The sequence below is a fragment of the Euwallacea similis genome, chromosome 15 (genome assembly GCF_039881205.1).
Source record: "Euwallacea similis isolate ESF13 chromosome 15, ESF131.1, whole genome shotgun sequence".
Lineage (NCBI taxonomy): Eukaryota > Metazoa > Arthropoda > Insecta > Coleoptera > Curculionidae > Euwallacea > Euwallacea similis.
This window is the reverse complement of record NC_089623.1, coordinates 4,189,471-4,212,020: the sequence shown is the minus strand read 5'-3', so window position 1 is coordinate 4,212,020 and position 22,550 is coordinate 4,189,471. Positions and strand designations below refer to the sequence as shown.

The window sequence follows — 22,550 nt, the reverse complement described above, 5'->3', positions numbered from 1 at the left end:
TTATGTCTAGTCGAAAGCTACAATATGTAAAACATAAAAAACAATTAATAGCGAAAAAAAAGAAAAAAAATAGTAGTAGTAAATGAAACACGAGGCGTTGGTGAGTTAAAGACGGCCTCGCGGTGCTAGGCACACAAGACAGTTGGATGGAAAAATGTTCATTCGTTATCAATATTTTTTTTCTTTTGTATCATTCTTCTTAACATTGATGATTTCCTTTGTGCGTGAAAGTAATGGTTCTAAAAATGCAACTTTAAAGTAATCCTAAAGGTCAGAATTTTGTTCAGTTACTGGAACATTACGAAACAAAACTTAGGAACACTTTCGGCAAATATTTATTCCACTAGTTATGACACGCGCACCTTAATTGTTAACAAAACTAAAATGATCTTGTCATTAAAGCGACAATTTAATAGAGAGAGCCGAATTTGAAAGTGCAAAAGTTATGAGGAAGAGAACAAAATTCCGTGAGCGTCGAGTTATATACACTACTGCACAAAACTATAAAGCCACTTGGAAAAATTGCATAGGTTCTGGAAAAGACGTCCGTTTTGGCTGAAATTTTTGTTACACATATATTTTAGGCCTCTAAATGATATCCTAAAGTGATATTACATTGTGGGTAAATTTGATGTGAAAAACTTAATAATACCATGTTATAGCGTTTTTGACCGTGCGCAAAACTATAAAGCCACTTTGTTTTTCAACGTTTAATTACGAATTAACAACAAATAACAATAACAACGATAAATTAATATTTAGTTGGACCACTAGCATTCTTAATAACTTCAACTAAATGTTTTGGGATAGAGAGAGCCAAATTGCTAAGAACTTGTGTGTCGATGTTAGCCCACGCCATCAAAATAGCAGTTTTCAACTCATTAACAGAAGCGTATTGTTTGTTATCACGATAGATTTCACGAACAAGTAATCCCCAAAGGTTTTCTATGGGATTAAGGTCCGGCGAGCACGCTGGCCAGTTGTGCAAAAGCGCAATGTGTTGATCGGTGAAGTACTGCAGCGTCGACTTACTGCGATGAATAGCTGCGTTATCGTAAACAAGAAATCTGGCAGCCAACATGCGATGAGGTGTTCGTCGAGAACTTGTTGGTAATCTTTACTGTTCATTTTCTTCGATATAAATACCAAAGGAAGTGTTCCTCTTGCATCGAATGCACCGCATACCATGACATTGCCGCCCCCGAAATTGCGCTTAGAAAAATATCGCGGTTCTTTGCGCAAATCGCGCCAATAGCCACAAAAACCATCTGGTCCGTCCAGATTAAATTTTTTTTCGTCTGACCAGACTACCTAAAAACCATTTTCGTTATCGCAAGTCAACCTAATTTCAGATGAATGAACCTTATTCCAATTTACTTGCTGCGCCAATTTTTCTTCCGCAAAGGCAAGTCGAGCGGCTTTGTGAGCGGGTGTAAGTGTCGGGCAGGACACCAGTTTACCACGAACAATTACGCTACTGTTGTGAAGCACCCTGCGGACCGTCATGGCAGAACATCCAAGCTTTAAATCATGGACAATCTTCGTAGAAGATACCGTCGAGTTAGACGCAGCCTTGATTACCAATCTTTTCTCACGTGCTGTCAGAGCAGATGGGCGTCCGCCAGCTCTATTGGTGTCGTAACCATCAGGATTGCGTAAAAAGTTATCGATTACTGTCTTAGAACGGTCAATCTCACGAGAGATGCGACGATTTGACCAGTTAAGTGCTTTAAACGAAATGATGCGCCCTTTCTCTAATTCACTGAGCTTATTTCCACACGGCATAACTCATCAAAACAGTATAAACATAATCTTTACTAAAACAGACAACAATTAATATGAATGAATCAAATTTCCCGGAATTTACACAAAAAAATCAAGTGGCCTTATAGTTTTGCGCAGGGTCAAAAATGCTATAACATGGTATTATTAAGTTTTTCACATCAAATTTACCCACAATTTAATATCACTTTAGAATATCATTTAGAGGCCTAAAATATATGTGTAACAAAAATTTCAGCCAAAACGGACGTCTTTTCCAGAGCCTACGCAATTTTTCCAAGTTGCTTTATAGTTTTGTGCAGCAGTGTATTAGTTTTTTTGCAAGCTTCGAGGTATCTTAAGTTCTAAATTTGGGGGTCAGTACGGGGTATAGGCGTAGCCCGGTTTAAGGTAATTAACAGGGCAATCAACAGCTGCTAAACTTTATAATTTTTTAAACCGTAATGTTTAAAGAGAATGGTAACAATGATAATTTACGGGGGTGTCGCAACTTTACAGATTTTGGTTAAACGTGGATGTATTTATACTTTTGTCCTGACAAGGAAAAAGGAGTAAAAGTTTCTTTATGCGGGGCAATTCTTACTGGAAGATAATGGGTTCTCAACATATGACCATCCCGGGCATATTACTAAAATAGTGGAGTACATAGGCTTAGCCTAAGAGTATGTTACAAGTGTAAAGAGCGGGATTAACAATAATTCGTCCTTTAACTACGAAACGTTTTGGTTCTTAAGTCAGATACCACATATTTGGCCTTCCAGATGGATTAGAAAACATTTCGGGTTCTACGACCCGAACCACATCCTAACAAAAACTTCAGTGCTAATTGTATTAATTGGTGTTATGACTGTTTTAACAATAGATAACGATTAAAACATTTTTTAGTTTAGTTTGAAACGTGATAGTGGTAAGCTCAGAACAAAGAAGGGGACAGCTCAAGTCGGTTTTCTTTTAGATTTAAGTAATTTCCTTTTTTTTAAAGTTTAGTTTTAAGTTGTTAATAAAGAAACTATAAACACTTGAAGCAACGAGCCTAAGTTTTCTTTAATTCAAAAGTTTTCTGTAAAGTACTCCACGTTACGCCTATGGTTTTTCCTCTTATAATACATTACCTGTATTATTTTCTCATAGAAATTTAAAGGCAATGTTACAATATAACTAGAGTGTATATTAATTTAGAATAATAACTTCTTTGTCTGATATATGTATACAGGGTGTTAGTGAAATAACTTTCGTAAATTTAACCAGTGATTAAGAACATCATTTTGAATAAAAAATTTCCTTAGAAGAAGGGTCGTAAATACAATCATTTCCCCAGAAAATCAATTTGTGAGAATTGGCAACGTTGTGTCGTATTTATTTCATTTTCGCACTTACCTAAGTAGCCCCATGAAGTGGGTTCGCTTTTTTACACGTTTTTTTTGGGTCTGGTAGGTTTCACGGTACATAATTAATAAAATGCACTAAATTCATTAAATATAAAAATGATGTGATTCTTATTTTATTATTTTGAAAAGCCATTTACCTTGAAATTATTACTATCTTTAATTAGCATAACATGTTACGTTACACATTTTACATCACTCGCATCACACTCAAAAACGAAACTTTATTATTGTTTTTGCTACATTAAATGTTCGAAATGTTCACCATTTGAGTCCATGCATGCTCTACTCCGGGTACTCCTTGTTGAACTCTTTTTAACAAAGTTTAAAATTTGTTCTTCGGCTTCAGAACCAACTTCTCGCTGTTGACCTTGTCCTTTATACGTAGAAATAACGCTACCTGTATCCAGAAGTCTTTGGAAAACTTGCACAAATGCTTGTCGAGCTGGAAGTTTTCTTTCTGGATAACGATCAACGTAAATGCGCCTAGCTTCTTCAGAATTTTGTAACGCCTCTCCATAGATCAAAAGCATGTCATGATACTCGCGTATAGAATACATTGCCACGTAGATACTGTTAACAAGTCGGAATAAAATCACTCAAAGCTTGCCCAAATTAACTTTGCGGATGATCTGTTGCGTGTACCAACAGAAGATGCATTCAGCGAGACCGAAATCACACTAAAATATTAAAAGTATGGAAGAACATATAGTCCATGACAAATTTGAAAAATAAGAGTGGTTTTTGTCTTGCCCCTTCTCGATAGTCACTAATCGGCTCCACACATTTATGGCGCCAGGCGTCTTTGCTCATTTTTTGCCATAAAAAACAACCATAATAAAAACAAACTTCTCTTCCTTGATCACGTTCAGTGCATTACGTTTTTTTACCACTTAAGTTATTAATTAAGTTTTCAATTGCTTTTAGCAATGTTATTGTTGAATAATTTTAAGTTTTTTGTTACATATCAAACAACCAACATATGTCAAGTACATTTTTCCACATTTTATTCAAATTTTAAACCTTATCATAGCTTTTTGGTTACCAACTTTGACATTTTTTTGAAAAAACTATTAGGTTTTTGACCCCTGTTGTAAGGAACTTTTCTGTTCAAAATTAGATTCTCAATCACTGGTTAAATTTACGAAAGTTATTTTATTAACACCCTGTATACAGTAGATGAGAATTTGACGGAGTGAGGTAGAACAAATGAAACACTCTCGACATGTTTTCAAAGACACTTGCACCAAAAAAGGTCTTTTGCGACTTATTTTTCTACTCTCGTGTTACCGAGAAATTAATAGTGTTGTAATTTTAAAATCACGTATAGTTATAGTCCAACTGGCGCACTGCATTTCTAAGTTAATCTTTAGAGTAATTATAAAAGGACTTTCAGAAAACTTAGGTGGTACCCTGGGTTAGTAATAGTTTATACAAAGACCCATGTTGTTTCTCCCTCGAATAAATTAATAGAACCGCTGACCCACGCCTTTTACTTTATCACGACGGAAAGTGGAAATCGGCTAAGTAAATTTTTGGCAAAATGCATGAAGACGAGGAGGATCAGAGCCAGAGTGATGTAGACGAGCAAGTAGAAACCACAAATAAGACAGAAATCAACCCGCTGAACTACAACACGGCAAAATGAACTTTTCAATTTTTTTGCGAAAAATGTCAAAGGGGGAATCCCCCTCCCCCTTAGGTATCCAGGGAAATATATATCCATACTGTTTATGAGAATAACATAACTATATTCTGTTACTACGAGTAGTACGAGTAGTAACAGCAGTACTATCAGCAGTAATAATAGTAGTAGCAACATTTCGGCTTTTTTGGGCATTTGAAGTATTTTTTATAATCCAATAGTATCTATTTATCGCATTTTATGCCGAAATGCTTAATTCTGTATTGAAAAAAATGCCAAAAAATTGAGTTTTTTGTATTTTTCAATATGATGCAGCCTAAAAAGTGACACATTTTATATACACTTAGATTTTCCATAAAAATGCCCATTATTAAAAGAAAAAACTAAACCTGCGGCTCATTCTGAAAAAAAGTTATTCAATTTTGAAATTTTAAAAATTGTTTTTTGGTTAGAATTAGCAGAAAAAAAGGAAAAAAATGTGGCGAATGCGCTAGGGTTCCTACATACATATATATGTGTGATTTTTTCAGATTTTTCGAAAAACCACCTTTCACCTAAAAAACTATAATTGAGAAGATGGTGGTTTAAGGATTTTTTGGTCTAGAGGGTGGGGGTAAGGGTATTTTGCATAACTGATTGGAATTAGAGGGTTATAACTTACGTACTTATATGCCCATTCAGTTAAGTTTTCAGTTTACATCAAAGGGCATTTTGGCTATCTTAAAGGAGCGTACTTTTTGTTGAAAATAAATGGGACTATAAAAGAAAAAAATCACATAGAATTTTATATCTATTATTATAATAGTTGCAAAGATCACCTCTTCAGTATATTCCCTTACCCTTCTTACACATCCTACTAGCTATTGTGGTAGATGGTCCCCTTCTACACTGCATATGCCTAGTCAGCGTTAAATGTGGCGAATCAACCGTCCTATAATGTAAGTGGCGCTATAATCTCAAGGCAAATAACTGCAAAGTAGTGATTCTGACAATTTCGTTTGGGATTTCAGAGTAAGAACATTAAGTTTTTTAGTCCCATAGATTACGACAGATAGATAATACTAGAGTGCGCTAAAGTGCTACAGTTAAGCTAAAGAGGACCCACAATGGCGCCAGAAAATTTAGTGCGAATATTTATTGGTAACCTACTACATTGCACCGAGAAACTAAAGATAGAATCCTTGGAAAATGGTTTTGTCGCGGTTCAAGGAAAACAGGTAACAAGTCTGCTTGAGCAATCGATAATCACTCACAATTTTATCTATGGGGAATTTTATGAGAGAAAATACGTTGGAAATTTTTGACGAATTCAATGTAGTAAATTTGTTTGTTTATCGCGTATGCGATTTACTAAGTACCTATGTTGTGTAACATGCGATAATATTCAGTAGACAACCTTAAATTTAGTAAAAATATGCATTCACTTATTGCGCCAAAGTGATTGTATTGATTCCGCACGCGGTAAGCGTTCATAAGTAACGTCATATGTTGCCAACCTCATCTAAGCATGATCAGCATTCCCTACATATGCCTAACACCATAAATAAATGCCTGATTTGATAATTACGTTTGTCATCAGGAAGTACAAGGTTTTGATTTAGATTAGCGCTCTTGCTTTCTGACTGTTTTACATTGTCCACAATCTATATTAAACTCCTCTGGTTCTATAATTCCAGCAGTTCTTTAGTAATAATATTATACGTATTAACTATTTATTAGACTATATCCATGTACATATGATAACTACCTATCACATGATCACCTAACTACCTATTACATGATGAGATTTTTTTGTGGCTAAAGAGGTGGAAATCTTCGATAGACACCCAGCCGTTTGGTGTCCTGTACAGATGGTCCGATACTAATAGCCGCTTAGTGTGAAATTTAGGATAACCCCACCTGTCCACTAAAACCACATCCTTTCTTCTCTCTAACCCTGGAACTATATACTTTGTTAGTATTACTTCGTGGCACAACTCACACATACTCTCACGTTCTCCCGTTCTTATTTTTTCTCTTTTTTCTTTCTTTTACGACCTTGCTTTCCCTAATATCCTCCACCATTACTCTGAACCCCCCCCCCTCATCTCATTTTCCGTTACTTCTTCCCCTATTGTTTTACGCTCCAATCTCAGTCCACTCGCTCTCACTGTATTTCTCGTTGCACTTCCTATTGGATTATGAGGGTGAAAAGAAAACACACTAATTACTAATGATTTTCTATTTTTCTGATATGCGCGGTCCGATAGATTTTAAAAGAGTGTCTTATTATATCAAGACGTAGAAAAATAATGAATTTATTAAGCATCGCTCCAGACACCCACACATCAAACGTGTGTGTATATATATAATCCTGTAGGGACTAGACCAAACATATATATCGAAAAATAATTTATGTGTCTGATGGAAGTGATACTTTCATAAATTTTGCCTTATGAAAGAAAGCATTATCCAACACTTCCCATTCAGACTATACCAACAAGGTGTGCTCAGGGATGTCTTCAAATTCTTCCTGACAGACCCACTAGTAGCTCCCACTTTCCACCCCTAATCTCCAAAAATATTTACCAAAAACTCTGTGTCCTGAAAATATTTGTATCAATGCACAATTTCACTGTGTCCATTCTGCCTTGTACTATTCAGACTTAACACTATAACTTTTGTCCATCCCTCGTATCTGTCTGATATTTTCTCTCACTTCTTCAGCATTATTTTCTTAACACCTTCCTACTCTCCTTCCTATTTTCCCCATATGAACATTTTTTTATCCACTCTTATTTTAATTGTCTTGGATAACACCAGCACAAGGTCCTTTTGGACCGTCCTGTATATTCTATTTTGTATTAAGGAGGGGGGGGGGGGGATCCCTGAGATGAAAAATCTTATCAATAAGATGTACAGGAGCCCGTACTAACAATATATATGGGTTTTAGTTACTAAAAAAACTGTGTTTGTAGAGTATTTGAGCCCGATGCCCTCAATTCTCGATCTTGCTTTTGGGTCGCTTTTTGTTTTTGTCTACAGATAATAAAGTCAAAAGGGATTATCGCTCTAGACAATTTTTTAACTTTTTCCGGGAGAATTTTCATCTTTACATCTTCAGATCGCTCTTTCAAGTTCCTGATTGTGAATCGATGGCGTTTCCCGAGTCTTTGGCTTGAAGTTACCCCGCCGATAGGGAGTTATTCTGTCTCGCTGAACAGAAGAGGTCAGGGCTTCTTTCTTCATCGGCTGTCTTCCTTGTTGGCTGTTGGTTTGCAATAATGAGTCAGAAATACCAGAAGAGCTATTTAAGCTTCTTTCTTTCATCATTGCAGGGGATACCTTTTTTAATATTTGCTGGTGAATCGCTTTTTTTGTAGCGTCTCATACTTCTTATACTGTAGTGTATCCCCTCCTCCCCCCTAAAACTGATGCTGTATATAGTATAATAAGATAGAAGAAGCCACCTGCACTAAGACTTACCTCTTACCATAATCAAAGTTAAATTAATTTTTTTACAATCATAAATAGCTTCATATTAGCCAATATTAATGGACCTATAATCACATTTTTTTTCTTCTTCCATCCCAACAATATTCTAAAAATTACTAATAAATTTATTTTTTACATTTCAGATTATCAGTGTAGGAAGCTCATCCTTTCTCAACCAACACATCAATAAACTCAAATCTGAATTCGAAGTACAACAAATCCATCTTAAAAAATCCCAGATTCTGATACCAGGATTCATTGACACTCATATCCACGCTCCTCAATATCCAAATTCTGGCCTTGGTTATGATAAAACTCTTCTTGATTGGTTGGAGTCTTATACCTTTAAACTGGAAAGAAATTTCCGAGATTTGCAATTTGCAAAAACTGTTTTTAATGCATTGATTGTAAGTAATAATAACTATAATAATAATAATAATAATAATAACGATATTACATAAAAATCACCAAACAATTATGAGAACATATATTTTCAATAGTTATTTATAAGTCCAGCGGAAGTAGTCAATATACTCTTAGTATATCTTCTTCCTTTAGGAAATACAAATATTCCTATAATGATAACACTTTGGTTCCTTATAGAGAAAATCTTTAGATCATGGAACCACCACAGCCTGCTACTTCGGTTCTTTATTCTTTGAAGCCAATATGGTTTTGGTTGATTCTGTGATTAAACATGGCCAAAGGGCTTTAGTTGGTAAAGTGAACATGACCCAATCTCCCTTAAATGATTATGTCGAAACCGAAGACGAATCCTTAAAAAATACCGTGAGGTTTATCGAAAATGTGGATGCTCTCCAGGTACCAATACAGACATTTTATCTTAAGAATAGTTAATAAATTACAAATAAATTATTTCTAGACAGATTTAGTTCAGCCCATAATAACTCCACGATTTATCCTTAGCACCAATATTCCACACATGAAGGAACTGGCGAAGATCGCTAAGAACAACGATCTTTGTATCCAGGTATTTAATTGCCTTTGCATTAAGTTCCCTTGTTAGTTTTCCAACTAACGCTTTTATCTTGCAGACTCATATCTCAGAAAATGTAGAGGAAGTCCGAATTGTTAGAGAAACATTTGGGATGTCTTATGCGAAAGCGTATGATGAGTCCGATATTCTTACTCCAAAGGTAAATATGAAAAATCCATAGCTTTTTTAGTTAGCAGTTTATACAGCATCTCACAATTTTAAATTGATCTAGAAATAAAACCACGTCAAATGAAAACAGGAATTGTGCAAGGTTTACTATGTCTGAGACAAAGATCAACGAAGTGGATTGAGGGTTAGCGTTTGAAGTGGGCGTAGTCGGTTCAGTGTTCGGCGGATCTCTCACCGTTTTAGAATTTTTACTCATAACAAGTTCCATAATGAAGCATTAATTAGTCTCGAATTTTTCTTATTTATAAATTATTGTACATTTCCCCATTATAGCATAAATTAGTTACATCATTAATGAATATGATGATCTGAATTCGCTGATATTTGGATATTTATTTTTGATCTTTTGATGAGTTGACAAATGAACCGGCAGCATTTGTCTCTCAAGGTTTGTTTACTGTTTAAAACGATATTCAATACCGACCGACTGCCGTATGGGAAATGTTAAAGGCATCAGTTAATTTCATCAAAATAATATGCGCATTTATGCATGCTTTAATTTCTTATCGCTGTTTGCTTTTGTCCCATCTTAGGAGAAATTAACCTATTTTCTATAATAAACTAATCGAGCAAAATTCTAAATAATAAAACAAAGAAATTTTAAAACACAAAATCCGAATTATTTTAGCAGATTCTCAAACAAACTACCTTCTTGTACTAAACAGTATCAAAATCTGTCAAAAAGTGCACGTCGTGTATTTCCAAGTCTTTCGATGGACAATGAATCACTAGTTGGGTTTTTGGATTTGTGCCTGTCAACTAACCTAAACTAATCTGAACTAACCTGTGCAGGTAAAGCATGTGAGGTATTGTGATTTTAACGCACAGAGTTATCATGTTTTTGTTTTTTTTGTTTTTTTTTATTATTTATATTATTGCTTTTTGCTTTGATAGTTTTTAAAATTTCCATAACCGAGAAAGCAGCCAAATACTCGTAGATACTAATATAAACAATAAAGTGGAGATGTTGGCCGGACCCATTCCGCCCACTTCGTTCGTCTGTCGCATAAGGTCATACTAAACCTTATGCGATCCTTCTCCCACTTGCACAATTCTCATGTTTCCATATGAACTGGTTTTACCTGTATATTAGACAATATTGGCCCATGGAGTTCATCTCTCCAATGACGAACTGAAACTCATAGCCAAAAGAGGAGCTTCTATAGCTCATTGCCCAGGTTCCAACACATGTCTGAAATCTGGCCTTTGTGATGTAACTAAATTATTAGAATACGGTATCAAGGTGGGGCTGGGTTCAGGTACTTAATAACATGATTTCAGTGTAATTTCATGTTAATTCTAAAATTATTTTATTTTAGATGTTTCTGGAGGGCCTTCTCCTTCGATTCGTGAGGTAATGAAGTTGGCTTTGGATACAACTGTTAACATAGCATCCATGAAAGATAACCATAAGCCGCTTACTTATACTGAAGTTTTTTATTTAGCAACTTTAGGAGGAGCTGAAGGTAGGCTAAAGTTTTTGTTAACAATTTACAGTTGTGTTTGTGTCTTGCCCAGATTGCCTGGAAACGGAAAATCTGATGTGAAAGGAACCAGATAAGATACACTCTTTTTTACAAAAAAATATGTCCATGTTGATGCGCATACGAAGATAGTCCCAGAAATACCCGACCTAACACTTAAAAGAAAAAAAAATTGAAAATATTACTTTTTTTATCAACATAGTCTCTTTTGAGATGAATACACTTTTCCCAGTGATGTTCTATGGTTACTGTTTAGGCCGGGGACTTCCTGAGATCCTGCCTAATAGTAGTGACTGCCTCACTAGGCACCCAATGAACTAATCCACTTACGCTGACGTGATTTCTTGGTTAATCGAAGGACAAGACGATTTACCGTCATGAGATGATGGAGTTTCAAAAGTTGTAAGCGTTAAAGAAACATTTTTGCACCAAAAAACATTATTTTTACTTACAACATTCGTTCTTGTACAGAGCTATCTTTTTTCATCCCTTGAATCTTCCAACGTCCCAAAAGCAACACATACACACACCCGAGCATCCCTTTCGAGGTGATGAGAAAATCCCCATCTCGAATGTTTTGACCAATCCGTCCTGCTGCCACCTTTCATTTCTTGAGCTGCTCTTGCGAAAGTTAAATTTGGAAATTTCATGCCGGTTTATTGCTGATCCCTTTTTTTCTTTTTACAACTCTATGTTATAAGCCAGAAGCGCAATCAACTAGATGTACCGTACTTATTGCTGCAACCATAGTTCGGCGCGTAATGGTAGCTCAAGGAACGGGTCCATACCCTTCTTTTTAAATTTATTCTCCGGTTGTTATGGCCCAACAATTCAAGTGGAGTCTTACCCAGTGCGGCATTTTTATGTTGGAGTTTTCCCAACAGCTTTTACATATACTCTGTTTATAGTAAGAAGCTTCGAATGTTTCAAAATAGATATCAACCTCGAACTCCATCTCTTCATTATTGGTAAATCTCTTTTCACTGAGCCATTTTTTTCAAGTTTGGAAACAGAAAATAATCTGAGGAAGCTAAATCTGGCGAATAGAGTGGGTGAAGAAAAAATTCGAAACTAAGTTGATTCATTTTGGCTTTGACGATGATGGAAGAGTGGACTGGTTCGTTGTCTTGATGAAACAAGCTTTTTTTTACCAAATACGGTTACTTTTTCTTCATTTCTTCGCTCAAACGCTGTAATAAATTTGTATAATATCCTTCGTTTATTGTTTTTCCTCTAAGGAGATAGTCAATAAAAATGATCCCACATGCATTCCAAAAAACTGACATCATCACTTTTTTTGCATATAGAATGATTTTCGCCTTCTTTGGAGGCGATTCTCCCCTTAAGTCCCATAGTTTTGACCGTTTTTTCATTTTAGATGTGAAATGGTGGATCCCTTTTTCATCCATGGTTATGAATCAACGCAAAAACTTGGCTTTATTACTGCGAAATTTCCCCAAACACTCCCTTTTTGTTCAATTCTGTGTAAACGCGGCATCCATCTTGCAGATAGCTTTCTCATATCCAATTGTTCGTCCAAAGTGTGATGTACAATCCATTTTGAAATGCCTATCATATCTGCTAACTCGCGCAATTTTAGTCGACTGTCTTCCAGTACAGTTTTGTTGACTTTCGCCATAATTTCTGGAGTGGTCTCCTCATTGGATCGACCATTGCAAAGTTCATCTTGGCGGCTCGTTCGGCCGCGTTTAAACTCAGCTACTCAATATTTTACAGTTATTAAGGGAGGACCAGATTCCCAAGTAGAATCTAACTTTTCTTTGTTATTGAATAGATTAGGACCATTCAAATGAAAGTGTTGAATCAGGTATCGATGATCAATTTTTTCCAGTTCATAAAATTTCTAAAAGCGTTCGTTAAAAACGGCTCCAAAGGCAAACACAAATCAATGTAGTACCCTCAAACTTTAGACATAAACTTTCTGACGTTAGGTCTTTGTAATGTAGGCACACTTTTAGCAATAAAGCCACCTATAAGTCAGGTCAGGTACTTCTGGGACTATCCTTGTAGATTGATGAAGATACGAAAATGTTTTTTATATTTTATATTGTATCAATCGTAAAGGTGGGTATGGAAGGATCCACATTCTACACATTCTTTGGATACAAATGATGAGAAGAATCAAGTCAGTTTGATAAAAATAAACCAAGAGTGCTTAGAGTTCTATCCAAAATGAGCTCTGCATTGAATATGTCACTTATGTACATTTAGCAGTATTCTGCCACAATTACTAACAAAATTTATTTGATTCAGAAAAAATGTAATGAATATTTTATTTTCTTTCCAGTACTTTCTCTAGACAAGAAAATCGGCAACTTTGTTGTGGGCAAGGAATTCGATGCTCTCATAGTAGACTTAGCAGTAGAGGACTCGTATACAGATTACTTCCCTCAGTATATGGAATATTCACCTTTGGAAAACCTACAAAAATTTATTTATTGTGGAGACGATAGAAATATTGTTAAAGTATTTGTAGCAGGAAAAGAAGTAAAAACTAGAGATAAATACTTGAAAATATAAATTATAAGAGAGTGAATTTTAATTACTGATTTGCTTAATTAATGACCTGATTCGGGTATAGAAAGCAAATACGACCGTTCAACTGAAAGTGTCGGGAAATAGAGTCTTGACTTAATTAAGGTTGAATAATTTAATTTTGTAGGCAATCAACCCAACTAATAACAATACACTAATTTTACTTTAGTATACATTTTACAGTCAATTTCTGAGGATATAACATTTAAGGGTCAAAAGCTCCTAATTCTTAGTCATTGGTTAAATATTTTTTGTACCTATACAGGGTGATTCATTAACAATAGGACAACTGAAAACTGGAGATACTACATGTCAAATGATGACTATTGGAGAAAATATTCCTTACCCGAAGTTATAGTTTCGGATATACAGGGTGTTGAAAGTTAAAATTTGAATTCATGTTTTTGTCATTATTTTGAAAATTTTTAGGTTAAATATTCGAAAATTTGTAAAGTTATGTTTTTTAGGTAATGAATAAGATACTTTCTCAGTTTCCACATTGCTAGTAGAAGGCGCCAATTGCGGTCAATTTTACATTTTATATTTAATGGATAATTGCTGATGTTTTTTTAAGTAAAAAAGTTCATATAAACCCAGGTCCGAAAATGCTTAGTTTCCAAGATATAGTGTTAAAGTGTTATACGCTATATATTATATATGATTTATAATAATTATTGTAAATTAAAAAGAACAATAAGAATCACTCGGTATCTACGAGGTTTGTTAAAAAAAATTAATTTTTCAATTTTGCGTGTTACGTACATTTGATTTTCGATTTATTGTTTTTGTTAGATTGGTACACATGTCCCTAAAATATGTTGGCATTATCGGCCATTTATCATTTTTAATTTGTTTTTAACAATTATAAAGATAAAACGTGTTCTAATATGCTTGGTGATTTCTTGTTATCGAAAAATCTGGATCAAAGAATCTGTATTAAATTTTGTGTGAAAAATAAAATTAAGTGCTCCAACGCATTTAAAATGTTGACTCTAGCATTTGGCGAGTCTACTTTGATCAAAAAGAGTGTTTACAAGTGGTACAACCTCTACAAAGAAGGCCGAAAAGATGTTAATAACTATACCCGCCCTGGGCGGTCAAATGTAAAGGTTTTGCTTACCGTTTTCGTCGATTATATTGGCGTGGTACATCAGGAGTTTATGCCAAAAGGTCTTACAGTCAATAAGAAATATTGCCTTGAAGTTTTGCGCCGTTTGCGTAAAACAATACGAAAAAAATACGCGGATTTGTGGGATAACAATTCATGGCTTTTGCATCATGATAATGCAGCTGCTCACACACCGTTGCTTGTTCGTAAATTTTTAATAATATCGTAATCATGCCTCAGCCACCATATTCACTGGTCTTGACCCCCAGCGACTTTTTCCTCTTCCTAAAACTGAAGAGATCCATGAAAAGACAGAGGTTTACCACGATTGAAGAGATAAAGACAGCAACGTTGAAACAAGTCAAAGCCATACTAAAAAATGCATATTAGCGGTGCTTCAAGGATTGGAAAAAGCACTGGCACAATTCTATTATATCTCAGGGGGATTACTTTGAAGGGGACAAACTAGATATTGATAAATAAATAAGTATTTTTTGGTTAAAATAAAAAGTTACCCTTTTTAACAAACCTCGTATTATACATATAATTAAGATGTAACAATAGCTAAAAAAATCGACGAAAATTCATTCATTCAAGGTAACGGTAAAGTTTTTGAACATTTAGATAATTAAAATAATATTTTTGTCAGTTTTTAAATAGTGTTACAAATAAAGTTTAAGTTGCTACAGAAAAATTCAGGTCCGTAATTAAAAAAAAGTTCATTTGAGTATTTAAAAATAAAACAATTTTTTAAAAACTCCAAATATTTCCTAAAGCATGTAATTTTCTGGCAAACGTGATATGTACGTAGTATATTTGTCTATAATATATTTAATTACACGTCTGGAAAATAATATTTTCCTTTGCGCGAGTAACAGTTATTCGGTTTCCCCCGCAAAAAGTCATGTAAGCACTGGAAAATATATTTCGGCCGTGTAATGAATCATACTTTTCATTATTAAAAAATAATACCTCGAATTGAAGTATTGGCTCCAAAAATGGACTTTTCTGATTCGTTAAAGAAATACTAAAAAAAGAAATACTCAAGAAAATACTGCTATTTCATAATATTTATAGCGGAAATTCACTTTATAAAGCAGAAAGTTTCATTACTTACCTTGTTATTTAAATAAATAGGAATATCATACATGCAACCCTATACTTCCTCTTCTTTTTGCCATACAAACCGTTTATAGGTATAGGTGAAAATATTTATCTGGAAAACTGAGGTAACAATCCTACACTTAAAGAATGTCGTTAGATTTTTTATCAGGTCACACATTTGTATGACACTGACTTCAAATATAATCTGGTTGCTGTATTGCGAGGCATATAATCAATGACGCTTTTCATTATTAAAGTATGGTTTCATTGAGAAGCCAGAGAGTCGCATTTTTCGGTGCGATTACGGGGTAGGGGTTTTTTCCTGTGCCTTTACGGGAAATGTATACAGCACTGTTAACTGCCTGGGAAATACTCATTTAATTCATTTTCAGTGTTGTATAATGAATTTTTTTTAATTATTGACACAACACTCGTTAATAATACTTAAAATTAAATTTTAATTAATAAAATATAATAGAACTGATACATAACTACTGAAAACTTAGAAAGAAACAACATTTACTCCTTTACTTTGCACAAAAATGCCTCCCCCAGAACCAGAATAAGTATTCAACAATCCATTATTCTCATGAAAAATACACAAATTATGCTCATTATTTTCACATTTGACATATTTGTTCTGGTTAGGAATGGCTACGTGTCTTTTATCCGCCAAATTTGGAATATAACGGTACTCAGTATTCTCTCGAATTGTCGAACACAGGTTTTTATAGTCATCCAAAGTCAGTTGGATAATTAACTCTCCGGCAACGCTTTTGCAGCTGACCTGATTGTTAATAGCTTCTATGGAAATGCTTCCAAGACTCAGACAAACAAAATTGTTGACTAAGCTGTAGCTGCTTAAATAGCACCAATCAGATTTAGGGCTATAATTCGTGATTTTAAAGGGCTGCAGTGATTCAGAGCAGGAGCCAGTGTTGAGATTGATTTGGGAAGCACAGTTAAAGAGTTGGCCGTTTCTGATAATAAATTGCTTTCCTAAAGTAATTTAGGAATTAAATAATTAATATTCTTTTTTGTCCGATTCTTACCTGAAGGTTGATGAGTAGCTATAGTAATCCCACCAACTCCATCTCTCATTTTAAAATTTAATTCTATGGCTCTCACAGGCTCAAGACCTTGATACACTGACTGGGAGATTTGACTGCCTAATCCATCCAAGCCACTCAATCCTCTGTTGACGTTTTGCTCGATGTCCTAAATATACAGGGTGTTTCAGTTTTAACCCGCATAACTTTAATAGTGTATTGAACGTCCAAAAATAATATCAGTTTGCTATATAAACCAGCGTCCAAAAAGGTTTCCTTTAGTAGATACACGGGGTTCAAATTTAATTACAAAATTGAAAAAATTAAATTTCTTTAAAACGACTAGAGATTCTTTAACGAAATTTTGGAGGTATTAACGACTGTAAATGACGCATATGTTTTACTGAAAAAATATTTCTTAGCTTTTCCAATGGCGTGCCTACCTCCATGTTAGGAGATATTAAAAAAAAAAAGTGGTACGCTACTGACTTTTCTGAAAATAAAAATTATTTTTGGATTCCTCGTTTAGTTCTGGAGAAATAGTTTCTCTTGAGATTTTTTCGTCCGACTCACCATTTCTAAGTAAAAAAATTAAAATAATGTTAATTTACGTCCTAAATAAATAATTAGAACGTAGTGGTACCATCACTTTACTGGAAATTTTAAAAGAAAAGGAAAACAATTCACCGCATTTATTAAAGAGTAAAGATAAGTTTTGAATATTTTTACGTCAAAAATTATTATTATGTACATATGTATCAATTTATGTAAGTATTAAATTAACATTAATATGTAAACAAACTAAACCTTAAATTAAGTTTTCAAAATGTCTGCCATCTACTTCAATACACTTTCGACTTCTTTTTACCATTGAGTTAATGGCAGCCCCTATTAGGTTTGATTGTCTCTTCAGTTCATCACAAGATTGCACAATTCGTTGCTGTAATTCATTCAATGTGTCAACAGGAGTTTCATAAACTTTACCTTTAAGGTGCCCCCAAAACCAATAGTCCAATGGATTGAGGTCGGGGGAACGAGCTGGCCAAACTACCGGGCCTAACAGAGGTACCAAGTTTTGATCTTACTCCCTTCGATATCTACCAATCCACCGATTGGTATAATTGGTATCTAACCATTCTGAAATCGCTCGACTAGAATGGGCAGGAGCACCGTCCATCTGTATCCAACTTTCGATTCTGTTGATTAAAAGGATGTCTTCCAATAGTTCATGCAGATCTTCGTTCAAAAAGTTTCGAAATAACATAGAATTTAATCGATGTGGTAAAAAATGTGGTCCGCAGATGTTGCGGCCTATTAGTCCCACCCATACATTACAACTAAACTCATTCTGAAATGTGGATGGCCTGATCGTATGGGGATTTTCATGTGCCCAGATATGTAAATTATGATAATTCACTACACCTTTTCTGGTGAAACATGCTTCATCGGTCCACAAAACTTTCTGGAGAAATTCAAAATTTAGAGCAGTTGAGTCCAGGAGCCATTTGCAGAATTGTACTCGTTTGTTGTAGTCACCTGGCAGCAAGCCTTGTAATGGTTGTAGGTGAAATGGCTTTCTGTGATCATTTCTAAGTGATCTCCAAATTTTTACGTGCGATCCAAGGTTTAATTGTGCTGATGCTCTTCTAGTGCTCAAAGTTGAGTCAGCATCAAATAGTTCTAAAATTTGAGGATTTATCCGTGGTTGTCGTTCAATTGCAGACCTTCCAAATCCCAGTTCTCGAAATTTTCGATGGGTCTCAATAAAAACCTCTCTATTGGGAAGTACTCGTCGTGGATACCTCCTCCGATATTCTCTTACCGCTGCACTGCTATTTCCATTACAAAATCCATAAATGAAATGGATATCTGCATATTCTGCGTTTGAAAAACGTTTAGGCATGATTATGGGTAAGTATTAAATTATTACTAATCAGATCCACTTAACACATAATTAGCAGCTTGACATAATTTTTTTGACACATTCCAAATAATAGCTGCCATTAACTCATTGTTAAAAAAAAGTTGAAAGTAGATGGCAGACATTTTGAAAACTTAATTTAAGGTTTAGTTTGTTTACATATTAATGTTAATTTAATACTTACATAAATTGATACATATGTACATAATAATAATTTTTGACGTAAAAATATTCAAAACTTATCTTTACTCTTTAATAAATGCGGTGAATTGTTTTCCTTTTCTTTTAAAATTTCCAGTAAAGTGATGGTACCACTACGTTCTAATTATTTATTTAGGACGTAAATTAACATTATTTTAATTTTTTTACTTAGAAATGGTGAGTCGGACGAAAAAATCTCAAGAGAAACTATTTCTCCAGAACTAAACGAGGAATCCAAAAATAATTTTTATTTTCAGAAAAGTCAGTAGCGTACCACTTTTTTTTTTTTAATATCTCCTAACATGGAGGTAGGCACGCCATTGGAAAAGCTAAGAAATATTTTTTCAGTAAAACATATGCGTCATTTACAGTCGTTAATACCTCCAAAATTTCGTTAAAGAATCTCTAGTCGTTTTAAAGAAATTTAATTTTTTCAATTTTGTAATTAAATTTGAACCCCGTGTATCTACTAAAGGAAACCTTTTTGGACGTTGGTTTATATAGCAAACTGATATTATTTTTGGACGTTCAATACACTATTAAAGTTATGCGGGTTAAAACTGAAACACCCTGTATATTAGTAATTGTTTTAATACTTTACGTAATAAATACTTATAATTGGTTTAAATAATTAATGTCAATACATATTTTGGAAATAAACGAACCTGTGTATGTTGGAGAACTTTCTGTATCCGCCCATTTATTTGACTGCCTAAACCTTCTAATGGTTTTAGGGCACTTGTAACACTTGTTGATATGGAATCACCTAAGTTATCCAATTCATCTAAAAATATATTCTAAACATGAACGGTGTTTTAAACTGATTTAAAATGAGAAGGGGAGAAATAGAAAAAAAATCTTGAGTTCAGTGTTTATCTGGATGACTTCGTGACGAAATTGCTTGAGGGTAAAGACAGCATACGTTTAAAATAACTGGTAAAGTTAGCTTTAATTTGCAATAAATCCCTATTATTAATTAATGTTTTTGTATTCAACAACAGATTTCATTAAAAAAAAACTATCCAGCTATTCCTCAAACATTCAAACGTAGTTTAGCATATGGTAAACTTACCAAAGTTCTGACCATTTACCACGAAAGCCTAGAAAAAAAACAATGTTAAACATTTCAGCATTTTAAAACTGATGCAATTGCAATATTTTGAGTTTTTATTGCAATTATCAGATCCCAAACGAAGAAAATGATATAAGATACACTGTTCATAAGGCTTTTAGTATACTCATCCTTAGTAATGGACCTTCACGAACGCACTCATTCATTGTCAATTAGTCACTTCACTCCTCGTTTAGCTAGTTGAGGTTCCTAGATATGCTTTCTTATGAAACTAGGAATTTAGTGTACTAAAATGCTCTATACAGGGTGCCTGTTTCTACAGCTTAACCACGGGGATCTCGATTATTATAAGAGATGTGAAGTCGGTTAAATTAGGGCAAAGTTGCGTCTTAGGGAGGGCAAAAATATGCCGCTGACAAACTTTAAAATTTTTCAAAGGTTAGAAAAAACTAAAATTTTAATTTTTTGTTTTTATTTTTTTTTAGCGAAAACGAATAGAGTTGGACATTTTTAACCAATACCTTATTAGGACACTTTTTCATGAGGAATTTGAAAATATTATCAGAATTTCCAAGGCACTCTTTGTTTAAAAGTTACGACACCCAACATTGTTATTTCTTATTACTGCCATATTAGATTTTTACATTTTTGGATTAAGCTCTTTTTTCTGATTTAAACGATGTGCGATACAATATGATTCAGATTAAAATTAAAAAGGGAAATGAAAAAAAACCGAATTTGCATAGTGTTCTATGGAATTAATATGGCGGAAACATGATATTGGCATGAACTGTCAAATTTAAAACTAGATGCCAATACCTCATTAAAGTGTTTTGCCTAAATTAGGCAAAAGTGTCTTTTTCTAATGAAGAAAAACGTGATATGCTGGAACTTTATTATTGATCGCAACGAAATGTGAAAATTACTGCAGAAAAATATCTTCAACGGTATCCAGAAAGACAACAATCAGCATAAAACTATTATCTATTTTTACATAGAAACCTAGGTAACTTCGGATGTTTTAGTAAGCCTAAAAACAAAATTATTGCACTTCCTCATATAAATGAGGCAAATACATAAATTATAATACAGGGTTGTGGCAATAGCAAAAAAAACAATAAACAAGTTAGTAAATACATATAAAAACCACTATGATCATTTTCAGCAATTCTTATAATTAATCATTAAAGCATTCTCCCAAAAAATTATGTTTTCTTTGAGAAGGAGTGCTCCTATCAAAAAGAATAAGAGAAATAAAACAAGTGTAAATATTGGGTTTTTTACTACATAATCGTGTGCTAAAATTGAAATACCCAAATTGAGTCATTTTGGAAATATTGAATAAAACTGTTTTTTCTTGTTATATTTTAACACCCCGTATCTTGAAAACAAAACATTTGCGGACATGTTTATTAGACATTTTTTACTTAAAATCAATCGATGATTATGCCCTTAAATTTTTTACACGTAGTTAGGAAACACCCTGTATAATTACCCTCCCTAAAATGTAATTTTGCTCTAATTTAACCGACTTTGTATCCCTTATAATAACAGAGGTTTATACCCCATGGTTAAACTGCAGAAACAGGCACCCTGTATTGTACACTGTATGAGAAGGTATAACTTTTTATACATTTTTTTAACTTTTATTTCCCAGTTCTTAAGAAAACACTAACTCAATAACGAAGAAAAGTACAATCCCGAATAGACAATGAAAATTGATTCTTAAGAAAGCGCTGCTCGACAATATTATTCCAGAATGCAATTTTTTACTAAAAATGTGAAAGACAAAACGTTCATATGTAACAATGTTCTCTTTGAAAGAAAAATTTACGTTTGTCAGCATTTCTATAAAGCCAGGTTTATTCCACTTACTTATCCTTCATTTTCACATGTTAATTATCAAAAAGCTAACAACATATTTCTTAATAAAATTATTCTTAATTCATAATATATCATTTTTGTTGTTAATGCATAACCTACACAACTTCCAACTTCTCATGAATTAATAATTAAAGAAATGTTTAACGGCAAAAATCAGAAGATAGAGACAAATCATATTTTCATGGCAATACTGACATTATTGCTAGCTTAAAGCATCGTTTTTCAACTTTCTTAAAATGTTTTGCATTAATCATATTAAATTTCACATATGTATATAAGTACCTATTGAACTAAAAGCAGGTAGTGACCTAGGTAGGTGCTTAATAGGTATTCAGGTTGGTGTCACGCAAAAATGGTGAGGGTCATAGTTTCTAGATTCTGCTTAATAAACTTAAGTTTTAAATAATATAAATAACACCAAAAACTCAAGGTGCCAAGACACCACAACAACAATTGTTAATAGTACAGATATTTATAGACAATAACTATTCTTACCAGCAAATACACAAAGAACATTTTCTGCAGCTGGACTTGCATTTTAAATACCTTATGCTAAACTTATTTAAACAATAAATAAACATGTATCCCGTACGAAGCTCACTATATCGCAATCGCCTAACGAAACTATAAAAAATCGAGAATATCCGCGTAGTATAGGTTGTTAAGGAGATATACTATATGTATGTAAGTATATAAGTA

At 33.8% G+C, this 22,550-nt stretch overlaps 2 protein-coding genes across 3 annotated transcripts; one reads left to right on the top strand and one right to left on the bottom strand.

Annotated features, from left to right (window-relative positions):
• Positions 1 to 5,824: 5,824 nt before the first annotated feature.
• DhpD (guanine deaminase) lies at positions 5,825 to 15,328 on the top strand. Of its 2 annotated transcripts, XM_066397452.1 has the most exons (8): positions 5,826 to 6,029; positions 8,430 to 8,693; positions 8,890 to 9,108; positions 9,170 to 9,277; positions 9,342 to 9,443; positions 10,566 to 10,731; positions 10,792 to 10,938; positions 13,265 to 15,324. In XM_066397452.1, exons 1-8 carry the CDS (start codon positions 5,919 to 5,921, stop codon positions 13,495 to 13,497), a joined length of 1,350 nt encoding a protein of 449 aa, XP_066253549.1. In that variant the 5' UTR covers positions 5,826 to 5,918; the 3' UTR covers positions 13,498 to 15,324. The 2 variants fall into 2 exon arrangements, with proteins under 2 accessions (XP_066253550.1, XP_066253549.1); XM_066397453.1 differs by lacking the exon at positions 8,890 to 9,108 and having other exon boundaries at positions 5,825 to 6,029; positions 13,265 to 15,328.
• An 811-nt stretch (positions 15,329 to 16,139) lies between these two features.
• Positions 16,140 to 22,494, bottom strand: LOC136413754 (uncharacterized). Its single transcript, XM_066397456.1, has 5 exons — positions 22,347 to 22,494; positions 19,968 to 19,995; positions 19,561 to 19,679; positions 16,777 to 16,942; positions 16,140 to 16,723 (listed from the first exon to the last, which is right to left on the bottom strand). Exons 1-5 carry the CDS (start codon positions 22,386 to 22,388, stop codon positions 16,227 to 16,229), a joined length of 852 nt encoding a protein of 283 aa, XP_066253553.1. The 5' UTR covers positions 22,389 to 22,494; the 3' UTR covers positions 16,140 to 16,226.
• Between the last annotated feature and the right edge of the window lie 56 nt (positions 22,495 to 22,550).